At 47.3% G+C, this 24451-nt stretch overlaps 2 protein-coding genes across 2 annotated transcripts in view; one reads left to right on the top strand and one right to left on the bottom strand.

The window, feature by feature from the left end:
- The window catches only part of IL17RE (interleukin 17 receptor E), a 52926-nt gene that overhangs the window by 26606 nt on the left and 1869 nt on the right, over positions 1-24451 (bottom strand). Inside the window, exon 2 of the mRNA XM_032149637.2 lies at positions 19937-20119. The gene's annotated coding sequence lies outside the window, so the exon portion shown is untranslated. The remainder of the gene's footprint in view (positions 1-19936; positions 20120-24451) is intronic.
- CIDEC (cell death inducing DFFA like effector c) lies at positions 10786-23684 on the top strand. Its single transcript, XM_032149670.2, has 5 exons — positions 10786-10973; positions 12188-12341; positions 19949-20107; positions 20193-20380; positions 23258-23684. Exons 1-5 carry the CDS (start codon positions 10870-10872, stop codon positions 23418-23420), a joined length of 768 nt encoding a protein of 255 aa, XP_032005561.2. The 5' UTR covers positions 10786-10869; the 3' UTR covers positions 23421-23684.

Genomic DNA, 24451 nt, shown 5'->3' with positions numbered 1-24451 from the left:
TGGAGTGGCAGCAATTGGACTGACGTCTGAAGCCTGAGTGGGAATTAGCTAAAGAGGTGGGGAACAGAAGAGCTTTTCAGGCAGAGGGAACAGCACGTGGGAAGGCCCCAAATCCAGAGAGCACTTGGCTGTTCAAAGAACTGAGAAACTTAAGAGTGACTGGAGCATTTGGAGGGTTCAGTAAAGCGTTAAGTCATTATCCCAGGGGGTTTGGGGAACCACTAAAAGGTTTAACCAGGAAAATGACACAGTTCTGCATTTTTAAAAGATAGGTCTAGGTGGGGCCACAGTGCCTTAAGCCTGTAATCTCAGCACTTTGGGAGGCCAAGGCAGATCAGCCTGGGCAACATAGTGAGACTCCCGTCTCTACAAAAATAAAAAATAAAATAATATTAGCTGGCATGGTGGTGCATGCCTGTAGTCCAGGCTACTCGGGAGGATGAGGTGGGAGAATCATTTGAGACCAGGAGTTCAAGGTTACAGTGAGCCATGATTATACCACTGCACTCCATTCCGGGCAACAGAGCAAGACACTGTCTATAAATAAATAAATATAGATAGATCTAGTTGCTGTGTAGAGAATGGCTTGCAGGGGCCAAGGGTGAAGCAGCGGAATCACTTGAAGGCTACTGCAGTAATTCAGGCAATCCTAGGGGTGGCTTGGGCTAGGAGGTGGCAATGGACAGAGAGGAACGGATTTGAGTTCCTTGGGATTTAACATCTGTAGGTGGGTAACAAGAGCACATATGGCCGGGCGCGGTGGCTCAAGACTGTAATCCCAGCACTTTGGGAGGCCGAGGCGGGCAGATCACGAGGTCAGGAGATTGAGACCATCCTGGCTAATCCGGTGAAACCTCATCTCTACTAAAAATACAAAAAAATTAGTCAGGCATGGTGGCGGGCGCCTGTAGTTCCAGCTACTTGGGAGGCTGAGGTAGGAGAATGGCGTGAACCCAGGAGGCGGAGCTTGCAGTGAGCTGAGATCACGCCACTGCACTCCAACCTGGGCGACAGAGCAAGACTCTGTCTCAAAAAAAAAAAAAAGAGCACATATGACCAGCAAGGGGCTCACACTAGGAAGGGAGTCTGTGTGGCTGGGATCTGAGAAAGGCAAGCAAGAAATCGGCAACATTGGCCGGGCACGGCTCACACCTGTAATCCCAGCACTTTGGGAGGCTGAAGTGGTGGATCACTTGAGGTCAGGAGTTCAAGACTAGCCTGGCAACACGGTGAAACCCTGTCTCTACCAAAAGAAATACAAAAATTAACAGGGTGTGGTAGTGCATGCCTGTAGTCCCAGCTATTTGGGAAGCTGAGGCAGGAGAATCTCTTGAACCCGGGAGGCGAAGGTTGCAGTGACCTGAGATCACACCACTGCACTCCAGCCTGAGCAACAGAGTGAGACCCTGTCTCAAATTTAAAAAAAAAAAAAAATAAGAAAAAAGGCTGGGCACAGTGGCTCACACCTGTAATCCCAACACTTTGGGAGGCTGAGGCGGGCAGATCACGAGGTCAGGAGATCGAGACCAGCCTGGCTAACACGGTGAAACCCCGTCTCTACTAAAAATACAAAAAATTAGCCGGGCGTGGTGGCATGTGCCTGTAGTCCCAGCTACTCGGGAGGCTGAGGCAGGAGAATCGCCTGAACCCAGGGGGCAGAGGTTGCAGCGAGCAGAGATCATACCGTTGCACTCCAGCCTGGGTGACAGAGTGAGAGAAAAGAAATCAGCAACATTTATTGAGTACCTACTCTATGCTAGGCATATTCACACACGTGAACTCATTCTCTTTTTCCAATACCCTTGGAGATAATTACTTTTGTTATCATTATCTTACACAAGGGAAAATTAAGGCTCAGAAAGGGGAAGTGACTTGCCCAGGATCACGCAGCAATAGCACTATAAGAACTCAGACCAAAGTGACCCTAGGGCTGGAGGATTTTTTTTTTTTTTTTTTTTTTGAGACGGAGTCTTGCTCTGTCGCCCAGGCTGGAGTGCAGTGGCGCGATCTCGGCTCACTGCAAGCTCCGCCTCCTGGGTTCACGCCATTCTCCTGCCTCAGCTTCCCGAGTAGCTGAGACTACAGGCGCCCGCCAACACGCCCGGCTAATTTTTTGTATTTTTAGTAGAGACGGGGTTTCACCGTGTTAGCCAGGATGGTCTCGATCTCCTGACCTCGTGATCCGCCCGCCTCGGCCTCCCAAAGTGCTGGGATTACAGGCTTGAGCCACCGCGCCTGGCCTGGGCTGGAGGATTTTTACTACCAGATCTGTTACTGTCCTGTTTAAGGGATAATGGTTCAGGACCCACTGAGGGATAACTAAGAGGGTTCAGGACCTCTGGGGAAATGGGCCAGGAATATTTGTCACCTCCCCCTAGGCTCTCTAGAATGTCTTTCTTTGCCCTGTGGAAATCCTGCTGACCCTTTAGGACCCATCTTACTGCACCAAGGATCACCTGCTTCCATATTAGTTCTCATCGTTTTTGCTGTCTGTGAAGCCTGGTCTAGAACCATCTGTGATAGACTCATCCAGGATGCTTGTTAAAAACACAGATTTCTGGGCCCCACCCTAACCCAAATGAATCATTCCCCAAAGCTGGGCCTAAGAATATCTTTTTAGTTTAAAATGTTGACTAGGTAATGCATTTACATGGTTCAAAAACCAAACAATAAGCTGGCTGTGGTGGCATGTACCTGTAGTCCCAGCTACTCATGAGGCTGAGGTGGGAAGATCGCTTGAGTTCAGGAGTTTGAGGCCAGCCTGGGCAACATGATGAGACCCTGAGCATGGTGGCTCATGCCTTTAATCCCAGCACTTTGGGAAGCTGAGGCAGGAGGATTGCTTGAGTCCAGGAACTCGAGATCAGCCTAGGCGACATAGCAAGAACCTATCTCTAAAAATAAAATTAGCCAGGCAGGATGGCATATGTCTGTAGTCTCAGCTACTCAGGAGGCTGAGATGGGAGGATCGCTTGAGCCCAGCAGGTTGAGGCTGCAGTGAGCCATGATTACACCATTGCACTCCAGCCTGGGCAACGGAACAAGACCCTGTCTCAAAAAGAAAATACAAATGGTCATATGGAAAGGATGCTAATGCAAAGGCATAGCTGTTTAGAGCAGAGGTTCATAACTGTTTTTGTGCCATGAATTTCCTCGGCAGCCTGGGGAAGCTACAGACTCTCAGAATGATATTTTTATTTTTTAATTAATTAATTATTTTTTTTTGAGACAGGGTCTTACTCTGTTGCCCAGGCTGGAGTGCAGTGGTACCATCATGGCTCACTGAGCCTTGACCTCCTGGGCTCAAGTGAACCTCCTGCCTCAGCCATGCGAGCAACTTGGATTATAGGCATGCACCACTATGCCTGGCTTATTTTACATTTTTTGTAGAGATGGGGGTCTTGCTATGTTGCCCAGGCTGGTCTCAAATTCTTGGCCTCAAGCAAACCTCCTGCCTTAGCCTCCCAAAGTGCTAGGATTACAGGCATGAGCCACCACACCCTGCCTTATTTTATTTATATTTTTAGAGACAGGGTCTTGCTCAGACTGAAGTGCAGTGGTACAATCATAGCTCACTACAACCTTGAACTCCTAGGCTCAAGGGGCCCTCCCACCTCAGCCTCCTGAGTAGCTGGGATGTGTGCCACCACACCCAGCTAATTTTTGTATTTTTTGTAGAGACAAGGTCTTACTATGTTGCCCAGGCTGGTCTTGAACTCCTGGCCTCAAGCAATACTCCTGCCTCGGCCTCACAGACTGCTGGGATTACAGGTGTGAGCCACTGTGCCCTGACCCTGCCTTGTTTTGACTGAACAATATATCTTGACTGTTTTCTCCAGATCATAAAGAAACATAAAGAACATCCTTACTCTTTTTTTTTTTTTGAGATGGAGTTTCACTGTTGTTGCCCAGGCTGGAGTGCAGTGGTACATTCTCAGCTCACTGCAACCTCTGCCTCCCGGGTTCAAGCGATTCTCCTGCCTCAGCCTCCTGAGTAGCTGGGACTACAGGCGCCCACTACCACGCCTGGCTAATTTTTTTGTATTTTTTTTAGTAGAGACGGGGTTTCACCATGTTAACCAGGATGGTCTTAATCTCCTGACCTCATGATCCGCCTGCCTTGGCCTCCCAAAGTGCTGGGATCACAGGCATGAGCCACCGTGCCTGGGCATTAATTTATATGTAGATAGAGTAGGGAGGAAAGAATGAGAGAAAAAGAGAGAGACTAGCTTCTTGTCTGTGATATTAGTTCGAATATACAGTATTTTCCCTATTTATTTTATGTCTTTTGACTTTTTGTTCATGGTGTTATAAATTTAACATACAGAATATATTTTTAAATTTAGTGGCTTCTCAATTTTGAGTCGTAGCTACAGTCCTTTTCCAATCCAAGATGTCCCAGATGATTTTCATGCACTACAGAGTTTAAGAACCATGCTCAGACATTGCCTTTCTCACTGGAATGTGAATTCCCCAAAGGCAGGGACAAGAACTAAGTCATCCATGTCCCCAGCAGCTCATAGTGTCTGGCATAGTGTAAAAATTTCAATGCCTGTAATCCCAGCACTTTGGGAGCTCGAGGCGGGAGGATCGCTTGAGCCCAGGAGTTCGAGACCAGCCTGGGGAACATGGCAAAACTCCATCTCTATTAAAAGAGAAAAGAAAAAAAAAATTAAAAAGAAAGAAATGCTGGTTGAATAGATAAATTCCAATGGAGCCAAAACCATCTCCCTCTCTTAATCACTATGAAGAATCCCCGGGTTTATCCTTCATCCCCAGACAGTGCTCTCTGGCTTTAGCTCGTGGTTATCTTTGTCTTTCTGTGTCTGGTTTTCTGTCAGGGCCAGATCTCTCCTGAGTCATCTATTGGCCTATCTATCTCAGGACACCAAGTACACAGTGTAATAAATATTTGAGCCATGATTGTTGAAGGGAGGGGCCCCGACTCTTTCTCCAGAACCTCTTCCCTAAAGGGTTTTGCTTGTACCTTTCTCCTGGCTGTTGGTCTGTCCTTAAGTTTATTTGTGTTCCTGTCTCCTCACTCTCTCTTCATGCTCCCTTCTCAAATCCTTTGCAATGATGTTTCCTTTGTCTCGATCATCCCCCAGGATTTAGTCAGGATTTACCTCAAAGCTCACCTCCTTGGAGGCATTTCTTGAACGCACAGGCCAATCTAACTCTCCAGCTGTTGTTATTATATCACCTTGTTTTGTTTTCTTCCCAGAACATCATTATCTGAAATTATTTTGTTTATTTGCATATTTATTCATGGTCTGAGTTCCCACCTTCCTCAGGAATGTCAGCTCCTTGAAGTGTGGGACAAGGCTGTCTTGTTTCCTGTTGTATTCTTAGCCCCAGAAGGACTGGCATATAGTAAGTGCTTAATAAATATTTGCTGAATGAATGAATGATGGTTGCCTGAGAGCCCCTCCAGGGAAGGATTTAGATCTAAATTATAACAATTTCCGTTTATTGAGCTCTAAGGATGCACTAGACTCTGTAGCAAGTACATTTCACGATTATCTCATTTAATCTTCATGGAAACCAGATTCAGTAGAGCTATTTTTATCCCCAGTTGTTGGATCAAACTGAAGCTTAGAGAAGTTAGCTCACACAGCTAGCGCTAGACCACTGGTTCTCAAAGTGGGCTTCCTGAGCAGCCATGGATTCTGAATCACCTGGGAACCTTTAGTAATGCAAATTCCTAGGCACCACCTCAGACTTACTAAGTGAGAAATTCTGGGGTGAGGCCTAGCAATCTGAATTTTAACAAATCTGCCAGCTGATTCTGATGCACCAAAGTGTGAAAAACCCTGTGTTAAAAGAAAGATGAGGTTAAACGTTTTTTAGAAAACACAGCTTTCTTGAGACAGAATTCACATCACCCACTCAAGTGTACAAGTCAATGATTTCTAGTATATTTACAGGGTTGTGCAACCATCACTGAAATAGTTTGTAATTAATAGGTTAAAAAAAAAAAAGAAAGAAACCTGGCCGGGCGCGGTAGTCCATGCCTGTAATCCCAGCACTTTGGGAGGCAGAGGCAGGCAGATCACTTGAGGTCAGGAGTTTGAAACCAGCCTGGCCAACATGGTGAAACCTTGTCTCTACTAAAAATACAAAAATTAGCTAAGTGTGGTGGCATGCGCCTGTGGGAGGGGGAGTTTGCTGTAAACTGAGATTGCGCCATTGCACTCCAGCCTGGGTGACATAGCGAGACTCTGTCTCAAAAAAAAAAAGTAAAATAAAAGAAGGCCGGGTGCGGTGGTTCACGCCTGTAATCCCAGCACTTTGGGAAGCTGAGGCAGGCAGATCACGAGGTCAGGAGATCGAGACCATCCTGGCTAACACGGTGAAACCTCGTCTCTACTAAAAATACAAAAAAATTAGCCAGGCATGGTGGCAGGCACCTGTAGTCCAAGCTACTGGGGAGGCTGAGGCAGGAGAATGGCGTGAACCCGGGAGGCGGAGCTTGCAGTGAGCCGAGATCCTGCCACTGCACTTCAGCCTGGGTGACAAAGCAAGGCTCTGTCTCAAAAAAAAAAAAAAGAAAGAAAGAAAAAAGTCCGGGCACGGTGGCTCATGCCTGTAATCCCAGAATTTAAGGATGCCCAGGCGGGCGGATCATAAGGTCAGGAGATCGAGACCATCCTGGCTAACACGGTGAAAACCTGTCTCTACTAAAAATACAAAAAATTAGCCGGGCGTGGTGGCGGGTGCCTGTAATCCCAGCTGCTCTGGAGGCTGAGGCAGGAGAATGGCGTGAACCCGGGGGGCGGAGCTTGCAGTGAGCAGAGATCGCGCCACTGCACTCCAGCCTGGTCGACAGAGAGAGACTCCCGTCTTAAAAAAAAGAAAAGAAAAAAAAAAAAGAAAACCCTAAAAGAAACCCTGTACTAATTAGCAGCCACTCCCCATTCCCCTCCCATCCCCTACTCCCAGCCCGAAGCAACCACTAACCCCATTTTGTCTTTTTTTTTTTTTTTTTTTTTTTTTTGTGGGGGGGGGGTCTCCCCCCGTCGCCCAGGCTGGAGTGCAGTGGTGCAATCTCGGCTCACCGCAAGCTCTGCCCCACGGGTTCACGCCATTCTCCTGCCTCAGCCTCCCGAATAGCTGGGACTACAGGCGCCTGCCACCACGCCCGGCTAATTTTTTGTATTTTTAGTAGAGACGGGGTTTCGCCGTGTTAGCCAGGATGGTCTCGATCTCCTGACCTCATGATCCGCCTACCTCAGCCTCCCAAAGTGCTGAGATTACAGGCGTGAGCCACCGCGCCTGGCCCTATTTTGTCTTTATATAGATTTGCCTATTCTAGACATTTCATATAAGTGGAATCACACAATATGTATATGATTCCTGTGACTGGCTTTGTCTACTTTCTCTACTGTTTGCAAGGTTCCTCCATGTGGTAGTATGGATCCTTTTTGACAAATAATATACCATGTATGGATACGCACATTTAAAAAATCGATTTATAAATTGAACATTCATGTGTTTCTATCTTTTGGCTATTATGAATAATCCTATGAATATTCACATACAAGTTTTTGTGTAGACATATTTTTCATTTCTTTTGTATATGTATGTGTGTATATATATGTGTGTGTGTATATACATATATATATACACACACACATATATGTAATTTTGTTTGGTTTTAGTTTTGTTTCTTTTCTTTTGTAAAGACAGGGTCTCCCTATGTTACTCAGGCTAAATTTTAATTCCTGGGCTCAAGTGATCCTCCTGCATCAGCCTCCTTCTGAGCATCTGGGACAACAGGTGTGCTCTATATGACACACCACACACACACACACACACACAGAAGTGGAACTGCTGAGTCATAGATCTTACACTCTTAACCACTCCACATTTCAGCTTGTCTTACTCTCTGCTATGATTTAATATGTACATTATCAAATTGAGAAAAAGACAAAAAAAATTAAAAATAATAAAATAAAAATAAAAAATTATCAGTAATACTAATAATCACTTCGATCTATTGAGTGTTTATGTTTGCAAAGCCTTTACTTTTTTTTTTTTTTTTTTTGAGACAGAGTCTGGCTCTGTCACCCAGGCTGGAGTGCAGTGGTGTGATCTCAGCTCACTGCAACTTCTGCCTCCTGGGTTCAAGTGATTCTCCTACCTCAGCCTCCTGAGTAGCTGGGATTTCAGGCACCTGCCACCATGCATGGCTAATTTTTGTATATTTAGTAGAGATGGGGGGTTTCGCCATATTGACCAAGCTGGTCTCGAACTCTTGACCTTGTGATCTGTACACCTCGGCCTCCCAAAGTGCCAGGATTAGAGGTGTGAGCCACCGTGCCCGGTCTTTTTTTTTTTTTTTTTTTGAGACAAGGTCTCACTCTGTCGCCCAGAATGGAGTGCAGTGGTGCGATCTAAGCTCACTGCAACCTCTGCCTCCCAGGCTCAAGCGATTCTCCTGCCTCAGCCTCCCAGGTAGCTGGGATTACAGGCACACACCACCACGCCTGGCTCATTTTTGTATTTTTAGTAGAGACGGGGCTTCACCATGTTGGCCATGCTGGTCTCAAACTCCTGACCTCAAGTGATCCACCTGCCTCGGCCTCCCAAAGTGCTGGGATTAGAGGCGTCAGCCACGGCACCCAGGCTACTTTTTTCTTTTTTGTTTTCTTTTTTTTTTTTTTTCAGAGACAAGGTCTCACTCTATTGCCCAGGCTGTCCTCCAACCCCTGTCCTCAAGCAATCCTCCCGCCTCAGCCTCCCAAAACACTGGGATTATAGGCATGAACCACTGTGCCCCTTTACTTTTATTGTCACTAATCCTCACCACTACCCTATAAAACAAGAATTATTATCCTCATTATACAGAGAAGAGAAACTGGGGCTCACAGAAGTCAGGTGATCTGTCTAAGCTCAAGCAAACTGATATAGGGTGGAGTTGGGACCACAACCCACATCTGCCTGCTTTCTGTGCCCTCTGTGCTTGATCTCACGTCATGGACCATCCGTTTTGCCAAAGCTTTTGAAACGTGCCTTCTCCCCTCCTTTTAGGCCTTTTCTGGAAGTCAGGCTGGCTTGCAGCTCTCACCCCAAGCTCTTTTCCCCAGCTGGGGCTGAAGACTGGGGAGGAGCTTCATGCGGGCTGGAAATAAATGAAGGGAGGGCTGGGCAGGACAGGGCAGTATTTCCAGGAGGCTGTGAGGGGGAGGTAAGGAGTTTGTTATTGTTTTGGGTTTGGGGATTTTTTTTTTTCTTTGCTCCTGGAGACCAGGTTAGGTAGCTCTTGGCAGAGTTTTGCTAGGGATACGAAGTGGGTGAGGCTGAGGCAAGCAGAATCCTCCTGCCTCAGGCTCCCACGTAGCTAGGACTAGAGCTACTGTAGTGCTAAGTGGGAAAGGGAGTTTTCTGCCTCTGTGGGGCCTGGTCTGAAAAGTCCCCCAAATTGTTAAAAGGAGAGAGTGATTGTCCCCAACTGGCAAGGGGGCTTTTGTTTTATGTCCACCCCTTGTGCCCCTTGCTCTGCGAAGCCCTACGTGTGCCGGGGGCTTCGAATAGGAAGAGGACCTCAGGGCCAAGCACCCAGGGACTGAGGGGCTACAGCAGAAACAGACCCAGAGGCACCCGTGGCTAAGAAGAGCAGGATGAAGGGGTAATAATTTTGTGAGTGGTCTAAGAAGACTTTACTTTTAAAGAGTGGAAAGCAATGAAACAGAGGCTTCAAGGCTGCAAAAATTTCGCCCTGGATCAGAGAAAGGCACAACAGGTGGAGGGAACTGTCTGTGCAAAGGGTTGGGCCCTTCAAGAGCTGGAGCACAGAGGTTTAAGAGAAAAAGTGGTGACAGATGAGCCCAGGGCTATCTGCTTAGACCTGTGATCTAATACGGGTGCCAAGAGCCACATGGCAATGTGGCTATTTAAATTTAAATTAGTTAAAATTCAATAAAGTAAAAAATACAGCTCCTGTGCCGGATGCAGTGGCTCACGCCTGTAATCCCCGCACTTTGGGAGGCCGAGGCAGGGAGATCACCTGAGGTCAGGAGTTCAAGACCAGTCTCGCCAACATGGTGAAACCCAATCTCTACTAAAAATCCAAACAAAACAAAACAAAAAATTAGGTGGGCATGGTGGCAGGTGCCTGTAATCCCAGCTACTGGGGAGACTGAGGCAGGATAATTGCTTGAACCCAGGAGGCAGAGGTTGTAGTGAGCAAGATCACCCCATTGTACTCCAGTCTGAGTGACAAGAGCGAAACTCAAAAAAAAAAAAAAAATTAAGCTCCTGAATCACACTAGTTATGTTTCGAATACTCAATAGCCACATGGGGCTAGTAGCAATGGTATTGGAGAGTATGTACAAGGCATGCCTCTATCATCACAGAATGTTTTTTTGGCCAGTGGGAAGCCTGAGGAAGGGGTTCGGATTGCTCAAGGACCTATGGGAGAGAGCAGGCTTTGACTGGGCTGCCTGCCTGTGAGGTCTCTGGACTAGAGGTGAGGGAACGGTCCCCAGAAGTGTGAGGTGGTGTGACTCACCTCCTGCCAGCGTAAAGTGGACTCTGTCCCCAGGGACAGGAACAAATCCGGCAAGGCTTCTTCAGCCCTGACTTGGGTTATCTGCTCAGTGTGACCAGAGCCAGGGGCTGAGAAACATGGAGTGAGTGGGACTGGGGCAGGAGCAGCGGCTGCTGAGTGAGGCTGAGCCTGAGCACCTGGTGGGGAGAGGGGTGGGGTCTCCAGCTTGGTCTTGGTTGGCATGCATGGGGCTGGACAGGAGAAGGGCTGGGGGAGGTATGTGTGAGGATAGAAGAACAGGGAGGAGGGTGGCTGAACAGGGGTTGGGTTGCACCTTGTCTAATGAGAGAGATGGGAACCCTCTCATCTCACCCTGATGAATTGTTTCTGCCTCTTTCCCAGGTCCAACACAGTCCAGCTGACAAGGATGGAATATGCCATGAAGTCCCTTAGCCTTCTCTATCCCAAGTCCCTCTCCAGGTGAGGAAAGTCATGGGCAGAATGGAAAGGGAGCCACCTATGATGTGTAAGCCAGAACTTCTCAAACTTTAATGGGTATATAGGTCACAGGGGACCTTGTTCAAGTGCAGATTCTGATTCAGGAGGTCTGGAGTGGGACCTGAGATTTTGCACTGCCAAGAAGTCCCTGGGTGATATTAATGCTGCTGCTTACACCACCACCACACCGTGCATAGAAAGGAGTAGATACTATGCTTGGTGCTTTTACTCCTGGTCTCATGTAAGCCTCACAACAACTTTGGGAAGTGGGGGTTATTATGCCAAATGAATAGGTGAGAGAACTGAGGGACATAGTGGGTGCTCTCAATCACCCAGCAAATCCATGAGGGAGCCAAGGTTCTAAACTGGGACTGCCTGACTGTAAAATCCAGGTCCTTTCCATTCCTTTGGTTCTAAATTGAGTGCTTCAGTTAAAAAAAAATACCTTACATACTTCAGGCTTCCCCCACTTCATCCAACTTTACAGGTGAGGAGAGTGAGGTCAAGACAGGTGGTAACTGGGGGAATGTGGGGTGGGTCTTTTATTACTTTGCTACTTACTCCTCATGGTCTGAGAACCAGCATATCAACATCACTTGGGAACTTGTGAAACATTTGGAATCTCAGGCCTCACCCAGGTCTACTCAATCAGAATCTGCATTTGAACAGAAGCCCTGGCGACGTATGTGTCCTTCGAAGTTTGAGATGCACTGCTCTAGCAGGCTTTTTTTTCTTTCTTTCTTTTTTTTTTTTTTTAAGTCAAGGTCTCACTCTGTTGCCTAGGCTGGAGTGCAGTGGCACCATCACCGCTCACTGCAACCTCTGCCGCCTCTCAGGGTTCAAGCAATTCTTGTGTCCCAGCCTATGGAGCTGGGATTACAGGCATGTGCCACCACTCTGGCTAATCTTTGTATTTTTAGTAGAGATGGGGTTTCACCATGTTAGCCAGGGTGGTCTTGAACTCCTGACTTCAAGTGATCTGCCCACCTCAGCCTTCCAAAGTGTGGGATTACAGACATGGGCCACCATGCCTGGCCTCTAGCAGGCTTCTGAGTCAGACTAGAGCAGGATTAGCAGGTGATGGGGGGTTGGCTGATCATGAGCCCAGTCGGGAGGGGTGGGGAGGTGGCTCCCCTGTGTGGTGGGCAAGGGTTGGGCAAAGTGGGCAGCTCACCCTGATGCTTCAACTGTCCCAGGCGTGTGTCAGTGCGTACCTCTGTGGTGACCCAGCAGCTGCTGTCGGAGCCCAGCCCCAAGGCCCCCGGGGCCCGGCCCTGCCGCGTAAGCACTGCGGATCGAAGCGTGAGGAAGGGCATCATGGCTTACAGTCTTGAGGACCTCCTCCTCAAGGTGAGAGCGCCCTGCGCGTTGCACAGCCCAGCTGTGAGCTGGGATTCAGCAGAGATGGAGGTCAGGGCTTAGAAGGTGGCACAGTTTCCTTTCTGATACCTACCAGCGCCTACAGATGGTAATGCCCACCTGGAGAGCTGTCCAACTAATTAGCAATGGCTGATGTCTGGTAACAGGAGGGGGGCAGTACGTTACCATCCTACACTATCAGTAGGTCAGTGGTATTTTCAGGGCACATTTTTCTTGCTGGAAAATCTCATGCTTCCCACTTCCATTGGTTGTTTTTTTTTTTTTTTTTTTTTGAGACGAAGTCTCGCTCTTGTCACCCAGGCTGGGGTGCAATGGCGCGATCTCGGCTCACTGCAACCTCTGCCTCCCAGGATCAAGCGATTCTCCTGCCTCAGCCTCTCGAATAGCTGGGACTACAGGCACACACCACCACACCCAGCTAATTTTTTGTACTTTAGTAGAGACGGGGTTTCACTGTGTTGCCCAGGCTGGTCTCGAACTCTTGAGCTCAGGCAATCCACCCACCTCGGCCTCCCAAAGTGTTGGGATTACAGGTGTGACCTATGCTGTGTCACCCAAGTTGTAGTGCAGTGGCGTGATCTCGGCTCACTGAAGCCTCCACCTCCCAGGTTCAAGTGATTCTCATGCCTCAGCCTCCCAAGAAGCTGGGACTACAGGCATGCGCCACCACGCCCAGTTAATTTTTGTATTTTTAGTAGAGACGGGGTTTCGTCATGTTGGCCAGGCTGATCTCAAACTCCTGACCTCAGGTAATCCACCCGCCTCTGCCTCCCAAAGTGCTGGGATTACAGGCGTCAACCACCATACCCGTCCTCACTGATCATCTCTACAGGGGTGGGACCCTCTCACCTGCAATCCCAGGTGCCTGGTACAGGTCAAATGTTTGGATTAGGCTTCCAATTACTAGGCTCTATTTAACATACAGAAATCAATCATAGCTAACCTCTTTATTCTAAGTTGCCTCCCCTATTTCTGTGTATTAGTTCTGTTCTTCGGAGCCAATTTCCCCTCCTTTGTAAGGCTTCTGGCTGTGCAGACTACATTTCTTGTGCTTTCGATCAAACGAACTGTTCATACTCTAGTTTTTGCCCTGAGGTCTGGGCACCCCCTGCATCAAAATGTCCTTGTTATATGTGGCTTCCCCTGGAGGAAGCAATTGCAAACTAACAAAAGTTACACAGTACAAATACAATACAAAACTTTGCCTGAATCATTTGAGAGTAAGTTGCCAACTTGCTGCCTATTACTCTTGGATACTTCAATATGCATTTTCTATAAACGAGGATATTCTCCTGTGTAGCCATCACACAACTATTACAATCAGGAAACAGTATTACATTACTGTAATTGAATCCTTAAACTCAAGCATTGCCAGCTGTCCCAATAATATCCTTTATAGTGAAAGGATCCAAGTCAGGATCAAGTGTTTATTTAATTGTATGTCTCTTTAGTTCCCTTCAGTATGGAACAATTTTTCAGTGTTTCCTTGACTTCTTGACTTTCATTGCCTTGACCATTTTGAAGAATATGAGCCAGCTATTTTTGTTTACTGTCCCTTGGTTTGGAACTATGCATTTCTTTTTTCTTTTTTTTTTTTTTTTTTTTTGAGACGGGTGAGATGGAGTCTCGCTCTGTCGCCCAGGCTAGAGTGCAGTGGTGCTATCTCGGCTCACTGTAAGCTCCGCCTCCCGGGTTCCCACCATTCTCCTGCCTCAGCCTCCTGTGTAGCTGGGACTACAGGCACCCGCCACCGGGCCCGGCTAATTTTTTTTGTATTTTTAATAGAGACGGGGTTTCACCATGTTAGCCAGGATGGTCTCGATCTCCTGACCTCGTGATCTGCTTTCCTCGGCCTCCCAAAGTGCTGGGATTACAGGTGTGAGCCACCACACCCGGCCCTATCCATTTCTTTAATTCAAGTTTATATCTTTGGCAGGAATATGATAAAAATCAGTTGCAGGCCAGGCATGGTGGCTCATGCTTGTAATCCTAACACTTTGGGAGGCCGAGGCAGGAGGTTTCCTTGAGCCCAGGAGTTCAAGACCAGCCTGGGCAACATGGTGAGACCCTATCTATACAAAAATAATACAGGAATTAGCTGGACATGGTGGTGTGTACCTGTAGTCCCAGTTACTCAGAAGGCTGAGGCAGGATGGTCGCTTGAGCCTAGGAATTTGAGGGTCCAGTGAACTGTGAATGCACCACTGCACTGCAGCCTGTGTGACAGAGCGAGACCCTGTTTAAAAAAAATTTTTAAAAGATTGTCACTGCAAAATTTTATGCAATTTTTGTCACCTTACTGTTTTGATTATTTGAATAAAGTGGTAGGTACAGTCAAGCTTCTCTATGTAACATTTTTCCCTCTGTTATTTATTTTCTAGGTCAGTACTTTGTACTAAGTAAACATTGAATTCTGCATCTGTCACTGTATTCACTTATTATTTATTTATTTATTTATTTATTTATTTATTTATTTATTTATTTGAGACGGAGTCTCACTCTGTCACCCAGGCTGGATTGCAGTGGCGCGATCTCGGCTCACTGCAAGCTCCGCCTCCCGGGTTCATGCCATTCTCCCGCCTCAGCCTCCCGAGTAGCTGGGACTACAGGCGCCCACCACCACGCCCAGCTAATTTCACTTTTGTATGTTTAGTAGAGACGGGGTTTCACCGTGTTGGCCAGGATGGTCTCGATATCCTGACCTCGTGATCCACCCGCCTCGGCCTCCCAAAGTGCTGGGATTACAGGCGTGAGCCACCGTGCCTGGCCTATTATTATTATTTTTTAGAGAAAGGGTCTCACTCCATTGCCCAGGCTAGAATGCAGTGGTGTGATGACGGCTGACTGCAGCCTTAGACTCCTAGGTTCAAGTGATCCCGCCCCCTCAGCCTCCCGACTCGCTAGGACTATAGGTACATGACCTCACACCTAATTTTTAATTTTTTTAAAAATAGAGATGCGGTCTAGCTATGTTTCCCAGCCTGGTCTCAAACTCCTGGTCTCAAGTGATCCTCCCACCTTGGCCTCCCAAAGCGCTGGGATTAGAGGCATGAGCCACTGCACCTGGCCTATTTATTTATTTATTTATTTCAAAAGGGACACAGGTATTTCTATTTTAGTAGGATACATGAATGGAAACAGATTATTTATTGACGCTCAAGTTGTCCCAGACTTCTGTGTCTTTTTATCATGTCCCCATCATTCTTTGCATGCTTTTTTACTTTCTGGTGCTTTTTTTTTTTTTTTTAAATCATGTCCCCATCATTCTTTGCATGCTTTCTTTCTGGTGCAGCAAGGTATTACAGGCTCATCTTGTATTTTCCCTGCCCTAATTCTTGGCCATTTTTTTCTAAGGTCTGTTTCATTTTAGTATTCAGAAACCGAGATCAGGGAGCTAGGTATGTTCATTGCTATTGATGCGTTGCTGATCCCAGGCCCTTACTGAAAGATTTTTAAGCAGCAAAATATGTTCCTTAGTGAATCCAAGCAAGAAAAGTGACGTGAGAATTCCATCATTCCAAGATAACTAATGATGTGGTTGTAAATGTCCTGAGGCGCCTATTCTTATTATGGACCATGTATTCTGCCAGGTGATTTGCAGCATTTCTTCTGATGAGAGCCTTAAGGTAGTTACCACTATTTCCATTTTCCAGAGGCAGAGGCCAAGTGCATTCACTGGGATTGAAACCCAGGCAGTTAACCTAAGTGTCATGACACTTTTTTTTTTTTTTTTTTTTTTGAGATGGAGTCTCACTCTGTCGCCTAGGCTGGAGTGCAGTGGCGTGATCTCAGCTCATTGCAAGTTCCACCTCCCAGGTTCACGCCATCCTCCTGCCTCAGCCTCCCAAGTAGCTGGGACTACAGGCGCCCGCCACCACACCCGGCTAATTTTTGTATTTTTAGTAGAGATGGGGTTTCACCATGTTAGCCAGGATGGTCTCGATCTCCTGACCTCGTGAGCCATCTGCCTTGGCCTCCCAAAGTACTGGGATTACAGGCATGAGCCACCGCGCCCAGCTGTCATGACATTTTTGCATTTAATCACTGTAACAACTTATAAACTGTACTTGCCTCAACTTTTTTTTTGATGACGAAACTAGTTCAGAGAAGTGAGAAAAGTAAAAATGGACCAAAGACCTAAATGTAAGAACTAAAACTATAAAATCCTTAGAAGAAAACATAGTATGTAAGTCTTCATGACCTTGATTTCCTAGATATGGCACCAAAGCAAAGCAACCAAAGGGGGAAACAAACAAACAAACAAACAAGCAAAACTGGACTTCATCAGCAATAAAACCTTTTTTTTTTTAGACAGAGTCTTGCTCTGTCACCCAGGCTGGAGTGCAGTGGTGCAATCTAGGCTCACTGCAACCTCTGCCTTGCAGGTTCAAGCAATTCTTATGCCTCAGCCTTCTGAATAGCTGGGATTACAGGTGCCTACCACCACGCCCAGCTAATTTTTTGTAATTTTAGTAGAGACAGGGTTTCACCATGTTGGCTAGGCTGGTCTCGAACTCTTGACCTCAGGTGACCCACCTGACTCTGCCTCCCAAAGTGCTAGGCTTACAGGCGTGAGCCACCGTGCCCAGCCTAAAACTTGTATATCAAGGGACACTATCAAGAAAGTAAAAAACACAACCCGAGGCCGGGCGCTGTGGCTCACGCCTGTAATCCCAGCACTTTGGGAGGCCGAGGCGGGCGGATCACGAGGTCAGGAGATCGAGACCATCCTGGCTAACACAGTGAAACCCCGTCTCTACTAAAAATACAAAAAATTAGCCGGGCGTGATGGCGGGTGCCTGTAGGTCCAGCTACTCGGGAGGCTGAGGCAGGAGAATGGCGTGAACCCGGGAGGCGGAGCTTGCAGTGAGCCAAGATTGTGCCACTGCACTCCAGCCTGGGTGACAGAGCGAGACTCTGTCTCAAAAAAAAAAAACAAAAAACAAACAAAAAAAAACCACAACCCACAAAATGGGAGAAAATACTTGCAAATCATATAGCTGATAAGGTGATAAGGGTCTAATATCAAGAATATATAGTGTTTACAGCTGAACAAGAAAAAGACAACCCAATTAAAAATGGGCAAAGGATTTGAGTAGATATTTCTCCAAAGAAGATAACACAGTGGCCAATAAACCCATGAAAAGATGCTTGGCCAAGCGCATTGGCTCATGCCTCTAATTTTAGCACTGCGGGAGGTGGAGGCAGGCGGATTGCTTGAGCCCAGGAGTTCAAGACCAGCCTGGGTAACATGGCAAAACCCCACTTCTACAAAAAAATACAAAAATTAGCTGGGAATGGTGGCACATGCCTATAGTCCCAGCTACTTGGGAGACTGAGGTGGTAGGATCACTTGAGCCTAGGAGGCTGACGCTGCAGTGAGTCATGATGGCACCACTGCACTCCAGCCTAGGTGAGAGAGCAAGACCCTGTTTCAAAAAAAAAAAAAAAAAAAAAAGGCTCAGCATCATTAATCATTAGGGGAATGCAAATTAAAATCACTTCATCCACCAAAAAGTGGATATATGGCTGGGTGTTGTGCCTCACGTCTGTAATCCAAGCACTTAAGGAGGCCCAGGTGGGAGGACTGCCTGAGCACCCAGGAGTTTGAGAACAGCCTTGGCAACATGGTGAGATCCTGTCTCTATTTAAAAAAAAAAAAGATTTTTGGGCCTGGTGCGGTAGCTCACGCCTATAATCCCAGCACTTTGGGAGGCCGAGGCGGGCGGATCATCCAAGGTCGGGAGTTCGAGACCAGCTTGACCAACATGGAGATACCTTGTCTCTACTAAAAGTACAAAATTAGCTGGGTGTGGTGGCGCATGCCTGTAATCCCAGCCACTCAGGAAGGCTGAGGCAGGAGAATCGCTTGAACCCAGGAGGTGGAGGTTGCAGTGAGTCGAGATCATGCCACTGCACTCCAGCCTGGGCAACAAGAGCAAAAGTCAATCTCAAAAGAAAAAAAAAAAAGGATTTTTGGCTAAAATACAGACAATAAAAGCATCAGTGAGGACGTAAGGAGACTGGAGTTCTCATACATTGCTAGTGGGGATGTAAAATGATGCAGACACTGTGGAAAACAGTTTGGTACCTCCTCAAAGTTAAACATAGGCCCACTGTGGTGGCTCATGCTTGTAATCCCAGCATTTTGGGAGGCTGAGCAGGGAGAATTACTTGAGCCCAGAAGTTTGAGACCAGCCTGGGCAACAAAGCAGTACCCTGTCTCCACCAAAAAAAAAAAAAAATCAGCTGGGCAACATGGCACAAACCTGTAATCTCAGCTACTTGGGAGCCTAAAGTAGAAGATCACTCGAGCCCAGGAGGTTGAGGCTGCAGTGAGCTGTGATTATACCACTGCATTCCAACCTGGGTTAAAGAGCAAGGCCTTCTCTACAGAAAAAAAAAAAAAAAAATTAAACATAGAGTTAATGTATGACTCAGCGATTCTACTCCTAGGTATATGCCCAGGAGAATTGAAAACATATGTTCATATAAAAACTTGTACACAAAAACTCATAGCAGCATTATTCGTAATAGTGAAAAATAAACAATCCAAGTGTTCATCCATTGATAAACAGATTTTAAAATCTGTTATATCTATATAGTAAAATATTATTTAGCCAAAAAAAAAAAAAGAATGAATCATGTCCGGGCGTGATACCACATGCCTGTAATCCCAGCACTTTGGGAGGCCAAGGTAGAAGGATCCCTTGAGGCCAGGAGTTTGAGACCAGTCTGAGCAACATAGCCAGACACCATCTTTAAAAAAACATAAAAATTAGGCAGGTGTAATGGCATGCAACTGTAGTCCTAGCTACTCGGGAGGCTGAGGCAGGAGGATTGCTTGTGCCCAAGAGTTGGAGGCTGCAGGCTGGGCGCGGTGGCTCAAGCCTGTAATCCCAGCACTTTGGGAGGCTGAGGCGGGCGGATCACGAGGTCAGGAGATCGAGACCATCCTGGCTAACACGGTGAAACCCCGTCTCTACTAAAAATACAAAAAATTAGCCGGATGTGTTGGCGGGCGCTGTAGTCCCAGCTACTCGGGAGGATGAGGCAGGAGAATGGCGTGAACCCGGGAGGCGGAGCTTGCAGTGAGCCGAGATCGCGCCACTGCACTCCAGCCTGGGGGACAGAGCGAGACTCCGTCTCAAAAAAAAAAAAAAAAAAAAGAGTTGGAGGCCGCAGTGAGCTACAATTATGTCATGTGCCTTCTACTTACGCTTATGTTATGCTTGTGATTACTGCATTCCAGCCTAGTAGTCACTGCACTATTAGATAGTGGTGATTGTTGCACAACTTTATGAATATACTAAAAAACCCTGAATTGTACACTTTTAGAGGGTAACTTTTAGAGTATGTAAACTATATCACAATTAAAAATTATATGTGACTTACATTATATTTTATTGGACAATATTATTCTAGACTATGAACCCTGAAGCCAGGAGCCAAAAGGTACCATGATAAAGTCTCTGGGTAGTGATTCCACAGCAGAGGGCCTGGACTCCAGTTCCACCTCATAGACCCTAGCCCACTTGTTCTGGGATGGCAGAAGCATCACTGACCTTATTCCCCAGGTCCGGGACACTCTGATGCTAGCAGACAAGCCCTTCTTCCTGGTGCTGGAGGAAGATGGCACAACTGTAGAGACAGAAGAGTACTTCCAAGCCCTGGCAGGGGATACAGTGTTCATGGTCCTCCAGAAGGGGCAGAAATGGCAGCCCCCATCAGAACAGGTGAGCTCCCACCTGTAGGGGGAGAAAATCGGGACCCTGGGAGATGTCTTCAAGGGGTGCTAAGCATTTGCTTGTCTCAATGCAGGGGACGAGGCACCCACTGTCCCTCTCCCATAAGCCTGCCAAGAAGATTGATGTGGCCCGTGTAACCTTTGACCTGTACAAGCTGAATCCACAGGACTTCATTGGCTGCCTGAACGTGAAGGCGACTTTTTATGATACGTACTCCCTTTCCTACGATCTGCACTGCTGTGGGGCCAAACGCATCATGAAGTGAGCAAATTGGGATTTCCTGGGGATAGGGTGGGTACGGGCAATGGGAGAGCCCCTGTCTGTTCACATGGACTCAGCCTTCTTAGCGCCTGGGTCTGGCTTTGGTGCTGACAAAGCATAGCCTGTATCAGACAACACGGAGCCTGATGGGTTCTCGAAGTGCTGTGGACAACACTGGCGTGTGCCTCGGGATGCACATGTTCCTCCTGGTGGAACCTGGATGCATTTTGTTTTTATGACTACTTTCTACTCTAGCAACTACATTTTTTATTGAAATAGGGAGTTTTCCTAAGTAGTCTTCTAGTCAATTTTTAAGAAATGAATATGTGTTGGCCAGGCGCGGTGGCTCACACCTGTAATCCTAGCACTTTGGGAGGCCAAGGTGGGTGGATCACTTGAGATCAGAAGTTTGACACCAGCCTGGCCAACATGGCAAAACCCAATCTCTACAAAAATACAAAAGTTAGCTGGACATTGTGGTGCATGCCTGTAATCCCAACTACTTAGGAGGCTGAAGCAGGAGAATTGCTTGAACCTGGGAGGTGGAAGTTGCAGTGAGCCAAAATTCCACCACTGCACTCCAGCCTGGGCAAAAGAGCAAGACTGTCTCGGGAAAAAAAAAAAAAAAAAGGCATGTGTCAAAGATTTAATTGAATTTATTAATTAATGAGAGAACTAGCAAGAAGTTACAATCAGTTCAAAGGAGAATTCAAAATCCCACACATATATAGGTCCAGCAAGAATGGTGAGATAGGCTGGGTGCAGTGGCTCTCACCTGGAATCCCAGCACTTTGGGAGGTCAAGGCAGGAGGATCTGTTGAGCCCAGGAGTTTGAGACCAGCTTGGGCCAGAGTGAGACCCCGTCTCTATCACACGCGTGTGTGCGCACACACACACACACAAAATGCTGGCAGTGGTAGTATGTGCCTATAATCCCAGCTAGGTGGGAGGATTGCTTGAGCCCAGGAGTTTGAGGCTGCAGTGAGATATGACCATACCACTGTGTACTCCAGCCTGGGCAACAGCATGAGACCTTGTCTCTAAAAAGAAGAAAAAAAGAGATAAATGTATACATACAAAATTGGGTTTTTTTCCCCATGGGAATGGGAGGGATGAAATAATCTTCCCTCCATATGACAGAATTAATTTGCAAGTCTTATGGACCAGAGTCATTTGTACTATATAATGAACTTTTCTTAAAACTTATTTTTGAAAGTCTAACCATATGTCTCAAGAAGCATGAGAATACGTGAGGTTAGAACCCGTTCCCGCTTCCCCATTTCCCCTACTTTCCAAACATCCAACCCCATGTTGCTTTATGCTATTTCAGCCTCATGACCCTGGGTGGCAGGTGCAATCCCATTTTACCCATGAGGAAGCTGAAGCTCAAAGCTAGAGCAGTTTGCTAAAGTTCACCCAGCTAAGAAGACTGGATTAGGACTTAGGCCTGCCTGATTCAGGTTCAGTTCTCAGTACATGCTCATGCCAGGCATGGGTGTCTTCATGTCCAGCACTCCGAACATGAGCTAGACTGCAAGTGACTTGGAAAGGCCTCAGAGTCTAGAAAAGAGTGTCTCAAGGGGCAGAGCCATGTTATGGAGATTAATCTGGTTGGTCCAAAGTAGTAGTAGAAAAATAGAAAGCCTTGGCCGGGCGCGGTGGCTCACGCTTGTAATCCCAGCACTTTGGGAGGCCGAGGCGGGCGGATCACGAGGTCAGGAGATCGAGACCACGGTGAAACCCCGTCTCTACTAAAAATATAAAAAATTAGCCGGGCATGGTGGCGGGCGCCTGTAGTCCCAGCTACTCGGAGAGGCTGAGGCAGGAGAATGGCGTGAACCCGGGAGGCGGAGCTTGCAGTGAGCCGAGATCGCGCCACTACACTCCAGCCTGGGTGACAGAGCGAGACTCCGTCTCAAAAAAAAAAAAAAAAAAAAGAAAAATAGAAAGCCTTATGAAATGAGCTGGGGTTTTGCATGAGAAAGTAGGAAGGTTCCGGGCATCTCGGTTAAGGTGGAATTGCAGGTCCTCGCCCTAATCCTGATCTCACCTGCAGCATCTGTTCCTATTTGCACATCACTCTAGAATTGATGAAGGGCTTTTAGTGCTACCACCTCAGTGATATTCAAATGTTATTAATGAAGAAAACAAACATAATGAAACTAATCCCTTCCAGGCCAGCATGGGAATAACGGGGTGCAGGGAGGGGGTACACTCTTGTTTTTTATTTATTATTTATTTATTTTTGAGACAGACTCACTCTGTCACCCAGGCTGGAGTGCAGTGGCACAATCTCAGCTGACTACAACCTCTGTCTCCTGGGTTCAAGTGATTCTCGTGCCTCAGCCTCCGAAGTAGCTGAGATCACAGGTGTCCGCCACCATGCCCAGCTAATTTTTTGTATTTTTTAGTAGAGACAGGTTTCGCCATGTTGGCCAGGATGGTCTCAAACTCCTGACCTCAAATGATCCACCTGCCTCAGCCACCTAAAGTGATAGGATTACAGGCATGAGCCACCAAGCCCAGCCTTGTGTTTTTTGTTTGATTGTTTTTTGAGACAGAATCTTGCTCTGTCACCCAGTTTGGAGTGCAGTGGTGCCACTTCGGCTCACTGCGACCTCCGCCTTCTGGGTTCAAGCGATTCTCCTGCCTCAGGCTCTGGAGTAGCTGGGATTACAGGCACCCACCACTACGCCTGCCTAGTTTTTGTATTTTTAGTAGAGACAGAGATTCACCACGTTGGCCATGCTGGTCTCGAACTCCTGACCTCAGGTTACCCACCCTCCATGGCCTCCCAAAGTGCTAGGATTACAGGCGTGAACACCATGCCCAGCCTACTTCATGGTTTTGACTTGCATGCCCTCTCATTCCACCCAGGGAGGCTCTCCGCTGGGCCCTCTTCAGCATGCAGGCCACGGGCCACGTGCTGCTTGGCACCTCCTGTTACCTGCAGCAGCTCCTCGATGCTACGGAGGAAGGGCAGCCCCCCAAGGGCAAGGCCTCATCCCTCATCCCGACCTGTCTGAAGATACTGCAGTGAAAGCCCAAGCCCTTGGAAGCTTTCCCCAGTGAAGGACTAGACTGGGGGCCCCATGCTCAACTGGTAGTGCCCACAAGCCTGGCAGCTGTAGAGCCGCTAACCTCCCCACACCTCCCTCACCACACAGGACCCTGAGTGAGGAGGAGGGGCTGGAAACCTGGGGTGGGTTGGCCAAAGGAGAACCTCAGGCTCCTGGCCCGGCCCAGCTCCTTCCTGCCCAACGCAGCTTAGCCCATCTAGACTGGTCCTGAAGTCTGCCCCTCCATTGGCATGAAGTTTGCCCCTCAGCAATCTGGCCTTGCAGGCTGTACTTTCATGGTGCTCTCCACCTTCTGGCCCCCATCCCGGAACATCCCTGAGTGAATTTGCAAGTGCACCAGCATGTGATATTAGGGAGTTTGCAATAAATTATTGAGGCTTGATGTATCTTTTTTGCCTGTGTTCTTTGGGGTGGGGTTCTATCTGGAAGGTTGGAGGGGGCTAAAGGAAGAAACGAATCTATTGTCAAAGTATTCTCCTTAATGTAGGATTACAGGTAATAGCACTTTTTCTACCAAAGTTGAAAAAAAAAGAGCTGGGCACAGTGACACGTGCCTGCAGTCCCAGCTACTCAGCAAGCTGGGGTGGAAGCATCCCTTGAGACCAGGAGTTCAAGGCCAGCCTGGGGCACAATAGCAAGACCCCAGTCTCTTTAAAAAACAAAATTGCAGTTGATGTTGAAACTAAAGTCAGCTGAATTTGAGGCTTAAGCTGACCATGTAATTGATACCATAAGTAACAATTTCCTAATTAAATTCACCTATCAGAGGAGCTTCAATCGAGCAGGTGGGATTAAGTAACTCTTCTAATTTCTCAGTGTCCCATTTTATAATAACTGTTTAAGTGGTTCGGTGAAAAAGTACTACTCAAGCTGTAAGGCATTTCTCCGTCAATGCCCATCCTAACTTGCCAGACAGCTTATCTTTCATTTTCAGGACTTTCAACCTCGGGATTTCAAAGTGGGCTCATAGGTAACCCCAAAGAGTAGGAGC

Source organism: Hylobates moloch, unplaced genomic scaffold, assembly GCF_009828535.3.
Source record: "Hylobates moloch isolate HMO894 unplaced genomic scaffold, HMol_V3 SCAFFOLD_4, whole genome shotgun sequence".
In the NCBI taxonomy this organism is placed as follows: domain Eukaryota; kingdom Metazoa; phylum Chordata; class Mammalia; order Primates; family Hylobatidae; genus Hylobates; species Hylobates moloch.
This window is presented reverse-complemented; position numbering and strand designations above follow the sequence as displayed.